This window comes from Macaca mulatta, chromosome 15 (genome assembly GCF_049350105.2).
Source record: "Macaca mulatta isolate MMU2019108-1 chromosome 15, T2T-MMU8v2.0, whole genome shotgun sequence".
NCBI classification, from domain to species: domain Eukaryota; kingdom Metazoa; phylum Chordata; class Mammalia; order Primates; family Cercopithecidae; genus Macaca; species Macaca mulatta.
Genome location: NC_133420.1, coordinates 101357620 through 101371205, shown reverse-complemented (window position 1 = coordinate 101371205; position 13586 = coordinate 101357620). Strand labels below are relative to the sequence as shown.

General features: G+C 35.5%; 1 protein-coding gene across 2 annotated transcripts in view; it reads right to left on the bottom strand.

Annotated features, from left to right (window-relative positions):
• Positions 1 to 327: 327 nt before the first annotated feature.
• Positions 328 to 13586, bottom strand: part of SMC5 (structural maintenance of chromosomes 5) — a 104574-nt gene continuing 91315 nt past the window's right edge. The window contains exons 18-25 of one of the 2 annotated variants that reach the window (XM_015117868.3): positions 10955 to 11080; positions 8572 to 8616; positions 8055 to 8150; positions 7498 to 7602; positions 7173 to 7292; positions 4928 to 5107; positions 4750 to 4845; positions 328 to 3015 (exon numbers count right to left, since the gene is read on the bottom strand). In XM_015117868.3, coding sequence (XP_014973354.2) covers positions 2875 to 3015; positions 4750 to 4845; positions 4928 to 5107; positions 7173 to 7292; positions 7498 to 7602; positions 8055 to 8150; positions 8572 to 8616; positions 10955 to 11080 — 909 coding nt within the window. In that variant the 3' untranslated portion in view covers positions 328 to 2874. The remainder of the gene's footprint in view (positions 3016 to 4749; positions 4846 to 4927; positions 5108 to 7172; positions 7293 to 7497; positions 7603 to 8054; positions 8151 to 8571; positions 8617 to 10954; positions 11081 to 13586) is intronic. The other variant, XM_015117869.3, reaches the window with a different exon arrangement.

Sequence of the window (13586 nt, the reverse complement as noted above, 5' to 3'; positions counted from 1 at the left end):
GTTAGTAAACTTAGTGTTTAAACCTAAAAACAGCTAACCTATGTTGCAGCCTCTCTGATGAATACTTGGCCCTGTAACTTGACTTCTTTACATTGTTTAAACCTTTTTTTCATGAGTGTTTATTGCTTCTATTAGACTGTGATTTCATTGCAGGCAGACAAGGGACTAAAATTTCTACCCTTTTGAACACTAATAGACTGCTGAACACTATTTTGTAAATGTGGGTTACTCAACAGACTTTTTTAAGTAAATCTGAAAACCAAAATGACTCTTCATAAGGTTCAGAGTATAAAAAATAGTTCTCACTTAAAATAACATACACCAAAAGAATATGAAAATATTGATTTATTACCAACAAAGTAGGATTTCCCACAAAGTTTTTTTCAATTACACACACACGCACACACAGCAGCAGAATGAAATTACATTTTTCACATCTAAAGGTTTATACCCCAAAGAAAATAGGCCTGTGTCCAAGAGACAATTAGAAAGCAAGAAGTCTTTTCTTTTACTTTGAATATGGAAAACCTTTTAACAGAGACTCTTCCAAGGCAAACCAATGAAGATTCAGGCATAGAAAATGGTTGTCACCTTAAGGTTTTTAAATACCAGTGTATTCACCAAATCAAGTTTTTACTAGAAGGTTTTACAATTTTTATGTAATTAAAAATCAACTTTTGGCCAGGTGCAGTGGCTCACGCCTATAATCCCAGCACTTTGGGAGGCCGAAGTGGGTGGATCATGAGGTCAGGAGTTCGAGACCAGCCTGGCCAATATACTGAAACCCCGTCTCTACTAAAAGTATAAAAAATTAGCCGAGTGTGGTGGCACGTGTCTGTTGTCCCAGTTACTCGGGAGGCTGAGGCAGGAGAATCGCTTGAACCCAGGAGGCGGAGGTTGCAGTGAGCTGAGATCACGTCACTGCACTCCAGCCTGGGCAACGGAGCGAGACTCCATCTCAAAACAAACAAACAAACAAAAAACAACTTTTGCAGAAAATAAAGTTTTAAGTGGCTGAGACTATGTGCTAGACTTACTACCGTTTAATATGCTAAAATGATACATAATTTATTCTTCACAGCTCAAAATTCAATGTAAAGCCAAATATTAATTTTGCCCCGTAGAGAAATTAAATGTTTACAAACAAAGTATGGAACAGTTGTTGGTCTATGTAAATTGAAATGTAACTGACCATTTTATTTTCAAGCATGCTTAATCTTGACGCTTCTTTTTCACATTGATACTCATTTTTCAGAAATAAGATGACTGGCACTAATTTAGACAATAAACAAACTACACCAAGCACATTTTAGTAAAGATATTTTGGTGGAAAGCAAAGTAATTAACAATGAAAACATTTGGTAATATCCATTTACTAATATGTTACCAAGTTCTTCAATGTTTACATGACTTGCTTATATTACTAAAAATGTCATTTTAAAATATTTTCATATTTCATGCACTGGAGCTAAAGAAGGGAAGGCTCTTTTAAAATTTTTATAAAAAAGAAAACACCTTTTTGAAGAGAAAATGTCTAAGTGAGAGGACATAAACTTATGGTTCACCGTTTTTTGACCTAATAAGATTATAAATTTCAATGGCTACTTAAGAATATACAAAACCCAAACTGAAAGCAATTCTTCAATTTATTCAGGCAAACAAGTAAAAAAAAAATAATTTTGTCATTACTGGCACAGATCCAATCCACTGTTCAAAGACATGACCGTGGACTGTCTATTTTCTTATAAGATTTATTTTTTAAAAGAAGAGAATTTGTTTGGCTCTACTAATTAGTATAACTTCAACAAATGATTTTCCCATTTAATTCTTTTGCGCTGAAAGAAAACAGTTTAAACTAGATTTTCTAAGATAATGGGTACATCAACATTGTAAGAAAGGCCCTATAAGCTTAAGTTCTAAAAACATTATGGTTTTAAAGAAATCAATGCTTTTCTGTCACTCTTTACATAACACTGAGAAATTTCAAATATAAATTGTAGAAACCAGTATATGAAATTTTAAGAAAAATCTTACTAAAAATAATTATAAAAATGCTTTTAGAAATTTAAGATGTAAAATACAATTGACTTTAAATAAAATAAAAAAAAGCAACCCCTGCCCCCACACTTTACAAGGTTATTCTTTAAAAATGCTTGTCACCTAATTTTATTCTCTGTCAAAATTTTGGTTGTATTTTGCATCATCTAGTGGCCACCTTGTAGCATTTCAAAGCAGTTCTACTACGATTTTTGAACCCCAGTGTTTTTTTCCCCTTGAAATACCAATAAAATTATAGCATCAAGTTTCATAAAACTTTCTTTTAAAGGCCCATAAAATTCCATTTCCTACTGGAGATAAGGTAATCTTTTTTAATAGGAAGAAAGGAATAGATCTGTCATAAATTATTACTATACATTAGACATTTTCATATCAATTTTTAAAAATTAAATATAACACTGGGAGAAACTAGGACTTAGGCTCTAGAGTCATCTTTAGGCTCTAAAAGTAATTAAAGTTACTCTGCAATTAAAGCTCAGGGCTACCATATAAGTAACTTCTTGTGATTAACCCCTCTTCCACTGTACCTTTGATTTGTAATATTAAGTACCTTTTAACATGAGAACTCAATGACTCATGGTCAGAATGCCAAGGACTCAAGTTCAACCAACACTGAAGAAGACTTAACTTTTACTACCAGATGATATTTTGGAAAGGTCATTAAGGTTTCCATTATCAACCTATTTGTATTTAAAAGCAGGTTTCCAAAAATAACTGCTTTTCGTTTTAATCAATCTCCTAACTTTTATTCAGTTGAGCCATACTTATAAACAGAATTTAACAAAAAAATTCCCAAGTTCCCTCTCTTTACTTTTATTAAGAAGGTTGAGTGAATGTAATACGGCGCCGCCGCCTTTGGAAAGCCTTTAAATTCCATCTGTTTGGTTCCAGCATATGAGGGCCATTGTAGACAAACAAAACTGTCATCTTTTCAGAATAAGGAAGATTTTGCAGGAGCTGTAAGTATTAAAACAAATTGTCATATAAGCTACATACTGAGAAGTATAGTTTTCCAACCTTACATGTGTACAGTCAAATGTATGATTTTATTTGTAATATTAATAAAACTTTTTTTCCCCACTCTGCTGCCCAGGCCAGAGTACAGAGGTGCGATCTCAGCTCGCTGCAACTTCCACCACCCAGATTCAAGAGATTCTCATGCCTCTTAGCCAGCCTCCAGAGTAGCTGGAATTACAGGCACGCACCACCTGGCCCAGCTAGTTTTTTGTATTTTTAGTAGAGACGGGGTTTCACCATGTTGGCCAGGCTGGTCTCGAACTCCTGACCTCAGGTGATCCATCCGCCTTGGCCTCCCAAAGTACTGGGATGACAGGTGTGAGCCACTACGCCCAGTCAGTAAGAGCCTTAAGAAGCTCTTAAACACCTCAATATAAACCTTGCCAGACTGTAATCCTTACCTAAATTAGCATACCTGTAGCCTGGCCTAAAGAACAATCAAAATAAGGAATAATTGAGCCCTCTAGATTCACAAGATAACTGGGATTATTCAACTTCCTTGGCAGACCTTGGAAAAGAGTATGTCCTCCATAATTTTCCTAGGGTAGATACTTTTACTTTTTATTTATAAACACTTCTCAAGCAACTTCTTTGATAGCCTGGTATCCTGAAAAGTGTGTAAGAGGGACATTTGTAGGCTAAGATATTTGGCAAGCAGTAGGGTATTAACAGATGTGACTATTCCACAAGACTATCTGTGAAAAAAAGAATACAGATGACACTATTTAATAAAAATCTGAATGCAGGATGGGTAAAAACAATTTTTTTCTTTTTTTTTTGGGTGGGGGGGGGAACAAGGTCTCATTCTGTCACCCAGGCTGCAGTGCAGTGGTGTGATCTCAGCTCACTGAAACCTCCGCCTCCTAGGCTCAAGTGATCTTCGTGCCTGAGCCTCCCAAGTAGCTGGGGCTACAGGCGCATGCTGCCATGTCCAGCTAATTTTTGCATTTTTTTTTTTGTAGAGATGGGGTTTGGCCATGCTGCCCAGGCTGGTCTTGAACTCCTGGGCTCAAGCGATCCACCTGCCTTGGCCTCAAAAAGTAGTGGGATTACAGGTGTGAGCCACTGCACGTGGCCAAAATTTTTCATGAATACTTAAAAAGGAAAAAATCTGATTATATTAATAAACACATCTTTGAATATATATGCTTTTAAATTTACTCACAACACGATTTAACAAAAGAAAATTTCCCATTGTAATGGTTCTAGATTATGAAAAATTATCTACAAACATAATTCTGTTTTTATGAGAATTAACCTGTGAGCAGAAGATGTTGGGATACTTAAACTTCCCCTGGGCCAGCATAGTGTTAGTGGCAAATAAAGAGGAAGGGCAGTATATGACAAGAGAGGCTTTTTTGGGAAAATGAAGAACCAGAGTCTTAGCGGTTGTATTCCCCAGTCATCTTTTAGTGCTGAAAGAGTACCTTTTCTAGAAGAGGAATGAGAAAATCTCAATTTTAGAACATAATAATATGTCTCCTACATGTCTTCCTCTGATTAAGCATGACACTGGAACTTGTCCCTTTAATAATGTAGATATTACTGTTAACCTTTTAAATTCCTTTTTTGGGAGTGTTCCTGCTAATATGAACATATTGGGACAAAAACTATATGATTAAGTCACAGGGAATTTCCCAGTATATGACCACTTTTAGGTTACTTTTTACCTACCTTTGGTGTTATGAAAAAGTATTGAGATGTATTTTCTTTACAGGCAGTATTTACAACCATTTCAAACACTCTCCGTTCATTGATTGGGTCCATTCCCTAAACAATGGCAATAATAATGATTATATTTATTTCTATTATAGGATATAAGTAGATCCAAATAACAGAACAATCACCATACCTGATTGATTTCATCAACTACTCTGAATGGACATCTATTTAGCTCCTGGAGTGCCATCAAGTATAACATGGTAGAAACACTTCTTTCACCTCCACTTTGATGATGAGGAGTTAATTCATGTAGTTGAGTACTACTGCGAAATTTGACTCTAATTCGAATTCCATATTTATCATAATCTTCCTATAAAACATTTAAAAAGTTGATGAAAAATGAGTTTCCTCTGGTAATGTCATTCTATTATTTGAAAATGGATTGAATTAACTAAGAGTAAAGAATTCAATATTTAGTGACACTAGTTTATATAACAATAAATATATATGTATTTTTAAAAATAATATTACGCAAACAGTTACCATCTAAAAGCTCTAAGGGTTTTCAAGGATCTATTTAGATAAGGAAAATATTCAGATTAAATTAACATTTTCCTCCTCTATACCATTCTATTCAAGTTTACTAGGCTTCCCCAAGAGTTTTTAGAAATTACTGAGTGAGGAACTCTGTCCTGGAAAGGCACTATCTATTCTAGTTCCAAAGTGCTAGGTTCTTAAACTGCAGGTGAAAGCAATTAGAATGTAATGGAGTGCTATGCTCTCTTGTGCTAGAGAAGTGGCTGTGTATGATAACTGCAGAGGGCCAAGAATCCCCCTAACTTCTTCAGTTGGTTAAGAAGGAAAAAACAAGGTAGGAATTACACATATACTTCGAAAACTTAAGTCATACATACACACAATACTCAGCAAAAAGCAAGCCTGGCACATAATAGGTGCTCAATAAATATTTGTTGTAATGAGTACATTAGTGTTTTATAAATGTTGCCAAAACTGAGGATGCTCTAAGTTTTATTTACTATTCTTATTGATGGCATTTCTATGTCAGGTTCAGATTTACCTTAAAAATGAGGTATATAACTTACTAATTAGGCTGGGTGCAGTGGCTCATGCCTGTAATTCCAGCAATTTGGGAGGCCGATGGGGGTGAATCACTTGAGGTCAGGAGTTTGAGACCAGCCTGGCCAACATGAGAAAACCCCGTCTCTACTAAAAATACAAAAATCAGCCGGGCGTGGTGGCGGGCGTCTGTAATCCCAGCTACTTAGGAGTCTGAGGCAGAAGAATAGCTTGAACCCAGGAGGTGGAGGTTGCAGTGAGCCAAGATCGTGCCACTGCACTCCAGCCTGGGTGACACAGCGAGACTTTGTCTCAAAAAAACCAAAACAAAAAACATGAAACTTACTAATTAAAGGTTACCTATTAATTGAATAGAGCTTTAAGGTCTAAGATAGTACTGACCAAGAGAAAGATACAATGCAATCCACATATGTAATTTTCAATTTTCTAGTAGTTACTTTTGTTTTGAGACAGAGTCTCTGTCTCACTGTGTTGCCCAGGCTGGTCTCAAATGCCTGAATTCAAGTAATCCTCCTGCCTTGGCCTCCCAAAGTGGGAACAGGCACAAGCCACAGCACCTGGCCTTTGCCTGTCTTAACGAAAAATTAATTTTAGCCCAAATTGCAATGCATAAAGTTATAGCACAAGAAATTAGTAGCAAATTTCCCAATATTTTCATTCTCATGAATTCTTAAATTCTTTTTTTTTTTTTGAGACGTCTGGTTTTGTTGCCCAGGCTGGAGTGCAGTGGCACCATTTTGGCTCACTGGAACCTCCACCTTCCAGGCTCAAGCCATCCCTGTACTTCAGCCTCCAAAGTAGCTGGGACCACAGGTGCATACCACCACACCCAGCTAATTTTTGTATTTTTATAGAGATGGGGTTTTGCCATGTTGCCCAGGCTGGTCTCAAACCCTTCAGCTCAAGCTATCTGCCTGCCTCGGCCTCACAAAGTGCTGGGGATTACAGGCGTGAGCCACCACACCCAACCATGAATTCTTAAATTATTAAAAAAAGACACTGATATATACTATATTTCAAACTAATCTGTTTATGAGTCTTCTAACTCCAGTTGTGGTAGCTTTATAAAGTAACATATTTATTCAATACAACTGAATAACCATTACTCAGATTGTATAAAAAGAGTTACAAGGTATTAGTTACTAATTCCAAACATCACCCCCCACCAAAAAAAGTGACCCTAATAGAATCCCATAGGTGATTTTCTCCTTTCTTTCAACATTTTGGTAAACAAAACTTTTCACAGATATAACTCTAAAGTAAATAAATAATTTATATGTACTTTAAGCATATAATTAAAATTACTTGCCAGAAATATATTTCAAATGCAATTTTACCTCATTTTCTGTATGGAGATCAACTTCACCAGCACACTGCATAGAACTAAAAAAATTGCTGAATTTTTCATTAATTTTTTCTACCAGCTCTTTTAAAGGATTAAGCCACCTTTCTTTTACCTACAAATAAACACAATATAAAAACATAATTTAAAAGCAGTATTACTATATTGTGACACAAAATTTCACGTAAATTTTATATCAGTATCAGTCTGGGCATAACACACTTCTCTTAAGCATGTCATCTCATTTTCCATTATTCTACATTCCCATTTCATTAATAATCACATGATAAAAAGTAAAGATTAAAAACTAAAAAAATTACCTGTGAAATGTTTTCCCTGTATTGATCTAGTTCAACTTTCTTTCCCTTTAGTTCCTCAGTTAACTGCTCTATTTCTTCTTCTCTTTTTGTATACTCCTGAACAATCTGGCAGGGGGAAAAAAAACTTCTTTAAGATAAATCTACCAAAGTATAAAAGTATATACAATTTTGCATTGATTAAAACATTAACTGAAAATGGCAATTGTGCTGTAGTTTGTATGCAAATAATTTATGTTCTTATTACATACTGAAAGTGACATTTTTTATCCTTGAAAAACTAGACATTGCAGTATTTCAGGTTAGCCCGACTATTCTTTTTATAAAGAAAAGGCACAGAACATTGTGTTCCTTAGGAAGAATCTATTTAAAATTCTAATAGATTCAGAATCTGGCATTTAAAGCACATTGTTCCTGCTGTCTAGCTTATCATTACCAAGAGCTCTAGTACAGAGTGGGAGGCAAGTACTGGAGGGAACTCTGTGTGTGTATGTGTGTGTATGGGGAGGGTGGTGGTGGTGGTGGCTGGATGCAGAATGGGAGTAGAGAAACAGGCATACTGTAGGATTCAGTCCCGTGAAGCAGGAAGCTCTTGATCTTTCTTCAGTTAATAAAGCATCAATTTCATCCAATGTGTTTGGAAGGTCTTGGAAAACCTAAAGAAAAAAATTGCCCATCATTATAGATACAATGAAAACGGTTCCATTCAAATAGTTAAAAGAAAAATAATCTGCTGAATAAGTTATCTACTATCTGTTCTACAGCATGCTGGTACACAAGGATACAAAGGAATAATAAACAGGGTCATTTGCCTTCGAAAGTTTGTATTTTAAAGAAAACAAAATGTATGTACTGGATAACACCTTAAGGCAACGTATTGATGTTGAGTATTCAAACAAGCAGTACATATCTTATAGGCTAGGGAATTTAGAGAAAAGAAGTATCAGTTCATGCTATAGGAGAGTTAAGAGAATCCAAAGGCCTAGAATTCATCTCTGGGCCTTAAAGCAAATGGCTAGGGAGGAGCAAGGCAGAGGGAAGACAGGAGCTTGGGAAAAAAGAATGAGTACTGCATACCATGGGGAGTGAGGAGTTGTGTCCATTTGGAATGGTGGGTACTTGCTGAATTGGTAGAATGGGTCCAGAATATGTGGGGCATTGAAAGAGAGCAAGAAGTTAGAACTTTATACTGCACTTATGAAGAACTAAAAAAGCATCCTTAGTATCTAATTACTTTGACAGTTGAATTTCACCACGGTACTATCTTCTGAGTCCATGCCATGGGGACAAATTAGAACAGACACTTTTTTTTTTGAGGGGAGGCAAACAATTACATTGTTTGACTTAGCACGACCTGCAAAGGCTGTATACTACATGGTACAAAATGAATCCTGAAACCCTGAAAAAGATCTTGACATATTAATCTAATATCTTCAGCTTATTATTTTAACCTCTTAGAAAGCAGTTCAACTTCTATAGACCTTCAAATATTCCTTTGTTGAATCTCTGACGTACTCACTGAGATTTAAGCTCATGTGTCCAACATTTATTTACTCGATATCCTCACTTGACTCTAACAGGCATCTTAAATTTAAGATGGTGAAACAGAATCTGGATTTCACCCACCTTACCTACCACTTCAAGCAACCCTGTTTCTCCTTCAATCTTCTCCATTCCAGTAAATAGCACCGTAATTTGTTCGGGTGAAAAATTTAGGGGTTCTCTCTCTTATCCTTCATGTCAAATCCATCAGCAAGTCTTGCTGGCTCTGTCACTAAAAGATATCTAACATCTGTCAACTTCTCCCTCTCTCTCTTCAGTGCTATCACCCTAATTCATGCCATTATATATCTCTTGCGTGGTCCAAAGAAATGACCTCCTAAATGGTTTCATTGCTTCCATTCTTGTATCCCTACTTTATCCTCCATCTAGAAGACAGAAGTTAAGAGTGCTCTTTCATAAAAGTAGTAATGTCACTTTTCTGTTTAAGATCCTCCACTGGAGTCCATCCCAAAAGAATACAACCTTAATTCCTTGTATGGTCTAAAAGCCCTACATAATCTTGGCCTCTGCCTTCTTCTCTGCTTGGATAATTTTTAACCCCAATGAGATTCCTTTTATTCTGAAATGTCCCAAACATACTTCTGTTCTGGGCTTTGTCTAAGTTGTTTTCTCTGTCTGGAATAGTTTTCCCTCACATCTTCACTTGACTGATCTGTTCTCTTCATTCAGGACTGTTATAAAATGGTATCTTTTCAAAGGAGGCTTCCCTGACCAAGTTCCCATCCATGTCACTCCATCTCCTCACCCTGTTTTATTTTTCTTAGCATTTCTTGTTATCTGACATTATCTGATTTTTGATTTGTGTTTTCATCTACCTAATCTTCCAGACTAGAATATAAGTTTCAGCTGAGAAGGAAGTATGTCTGTCTTGTTCAATGCTTGCCATATAGGAGGTAATTAATACATTTTAATGATTAATCATCTTCTAATTTTGATTCAAAAACAGTATGACTTATCAAGAACAGAATCATGCTTTTTCTGAAAGAAAAAATTAGTACAGATTGTACTTATATTTATTTTATAACAACACAATGTATTCTGAAGATATTCTACTGTTTTTAGAAATAAGCTTCTCAATTTGTTTTAAAGATATCTACTGAGTTCCTAGTATGTATCCAAATAGTCGAATCCATTCTGTGATTCTGTGTCTGATATCATAAAATAAATCAGTTGAGGATTTGAAAATTATAATCCATTAATTTTTTTCCAGTTGTTTATATCTTTAGTAGTCATTTCATTATCTATTGAAATAGATAACATTTGAAATTAAGAATTTTAAAAAGACACACCAATACTAGATATTTTAAAATTTATTTTATAATTTCATTTTGACATTATTCTGAATAGGTATGCAGGCAAAGTATCATCCCCACTTGTCACAGAGGTATGTAAATTAACAGTGGGATGTGACTAAAGGGCAGCATCTCCTAATTTTACTGAGTGGTATGTCAGCATAAAACATATAATGGAAGTAAGACCTCTTTTTTTCCTTTTCTTATTGGCAGATGTTAGTCCTAAATATTCAGCTCCCATTGAACCCTAATTAAACACCCCAATTTCCGGGGAAACATTTTCATTTTCCCTTTATTTTTAAAATGTCCTATTTGTTATTTCTGATATACCAATTACTGGCACAATGTTTCCATGGAAAACTGTATGTTCCAACTGTACCCATTAAAAGGCATTTGTATTGGAAGAATAAATGTTATAGTACCAATAACATTGATCTGTGAAGCAACATTATTTTATATATCTATTCAGTTTAAAAATGTGGAAAAACTCCCTATTTTTTATGACACATCATATTTTTCATGGCCTGTTACAATGCTTAAGATCCTATAATCTTAAAAATATGTTAAATATGGCAATTGTAGCATTATATACTTTTTATACTTACTGTCTGGTATTCTTGAGGAAGAGTCTGCTCTGCACCCAGGTTACATACTTGCCTAGCTCTCTTCATAAGTTCCTTGCATTTCTGCAATAATCTCTGTCTGTTTTCATCCAACTCAATGAAATGTTGCTATTAAAAAAATTTATTTCGAAAATTTGAATGTTACTGTTAAAGCAGAGGGCTGTTTTATTAAACTACCACATATTAAATACTTTGTTGAATTCTGATTATAATGATAATCAAATTATCTGAAACCGTATCTCAAATAATGACTCTTTTTATTATAAAGGTTACATTTGAACTTTAAAATACATCAGCACATCAATAACCTGGCAGTTCTCTAATCCATAAGAGGTGTAAAATTTAAATTTTACTGCCTTTTTCTGAAAGTTTAGCTTAGCTCCAGGTAATTGTATTTATTTATTTACTTACTTATTTTTTTTTTTTGAGAGTCTTGCTCTGTCACCCTGGCTGGAGTGCAGTGACGTGATCTCAGTTCACTGCAACCTCCGCCTCCCAGATTCAAGGGATTATCACGTCCCAGCCTCCCGAGCAGCTGAGATTACAGATGTGCACCACCATGCCTGGCTAATTTTTGTGTTTTTAGTAGAGACAAGGTTTCACCATGTTGGCCAGGCTGGTCTCCAACTCCTGGCCTCAAGTGATCCATCCGCCTTGGCCTCTCAAAAGTGCTGGGATTACAGGAGTGAGCCACCAGGCCCGGTCATGTAATTATATTATAATCAGATTTGGGTTACACAGTACACAGGCTTCATATCAGAAAACTCAGCACTCAAATGTAGTTAGGACCTTTAAATCGTGCTTGATAGTGTTCCAAGTACCTTCCATGTGGTTATTTATTCATGGACCTATTCATTCCTTTACCAAATAATTACCGAGAACCTATTAAATGCCAGTATTATAATCTGCATTGGTCACAGAAAGGTGAATAAGGAGAAAGAGACACAGGATCATTACCATAACAGAAACAGGTACTCTCTACTGAATGCTTATGTGCTAGGCCCTTGGCTAGGTGCTTCGCATACATTATTCCCTTTATTTCTCACAAGCATAGCACAGTAATATTATCCTCATTTAGTGCATTAAAAAAAAAAAGAGAGAGAGAGACTGAAAGGAATTAAGTAACTTGCCCAAGCCCACACTTTTAGAGACTGTCATGATTCAGATCCCTGTCTGCTTACAGGACACATGCTCTTTTCATTACAGCATGGCACCTCTCAGCAGGAGCAGATTGGACAGAGTATGTATGTAGGGAAGGTCAGAGTGGTCACAGAAGCTATGACAACTTAACAGCCTTAAATGACAAGAAATAAGTAACAGCAGCAGATGACCATTCCAAGGATAGGTGATTATGAATTTTTTATTTTAAGAAACAAGTAATCTAATGTGGTTGGAGGAGAGGAATTTGTAAGGATGTAAAAGATCAGAGTTGGTAAAATGGACAAGGGCCAGACTGCAAGAATTTCACATGTAATAGGGAAGGTATCTCATCTACTAAATGTCTTCTATAGGTCAAGCACTGTTACAACCACTATCCTGTTAATTGTTCTAATCCCAATTATGATCTTAAAGAAAAGTGTCATCTCTATTTGTAGAGGTGGCTCAGACACATTAAGAAACTTGCCCAAGGTTACAGAACTAGCAGATTTCTGAGAAATAAAACAGGTCTGGTTTGCTCTTTTCACTAACCCTCAAACTCTGGTTGGCACAAAAAACACTTGGGGGTGGGGGATCTGGAATGGCCTAAGCACATTCCAGATCTATTTGATTAATATCTCTGGGGCTGAGGTCTGGACACCTGTATTATTAAGGGGGCCTTCAGGTGACTTTTATGCACACGTGTTTGATAGCAAATAAACTAAACCAAGACAATAGTTATGAAAAGTAAAAGGATATATACTGGACCAAACTGAAAATACAAGCAATCCTTTATACTAACCACTTAGTACTATGGTTTTCTTGAATAAATTCCTCAGTCCCTATAGCTTGAGAGAAATAAAAGAAAATGTTAAAGACTCCCAATCACCCCTACTCTGCTGAGGACCATTGTACTCAGGCAAATGCAAAACAAGGAACAGCTGGATACAAACTAAATACTCCTAATTTCTTCTATTCCTGATTCTTGTTCCTCTGGACTTTGCTAAAAATAAAGTATTAGAACATTATGGAAAAGAAATATCAATGAGTTGATAATTTGAAGCTCTGGACTTAGATAAAACCTCATTTAATAGTTTCTGTTTGGTGGCATATGTGCAATAAAATATTTATATGAGAAAATATTCTTTCTATACATACGTGTTTGTGACACAGATCTTCATGTAGCACCTGTTTTGCTTTTTGTTTTTAAAACAATTCTTGCTGAGCTTTTTAAGAGTGGAAGTGGGAAGGCATATATAATTATATCAGATAATGCTGTAAAGTCAGACTTGTGAAAAGGCTTTATCTACATTTCTGCTTAGAGTCTAGCCTTTAATAGTTAATAGAGAATAGAAAATACTCCATAGGTTTAAGATATAAGAGAATAAGTGAAATGTACAAAATATCCCCCACTAACATCTCAAAAAAGATTACTTTGTAGTTATATATCCTAGAAAAAATTTGTGTTATCTTTTTT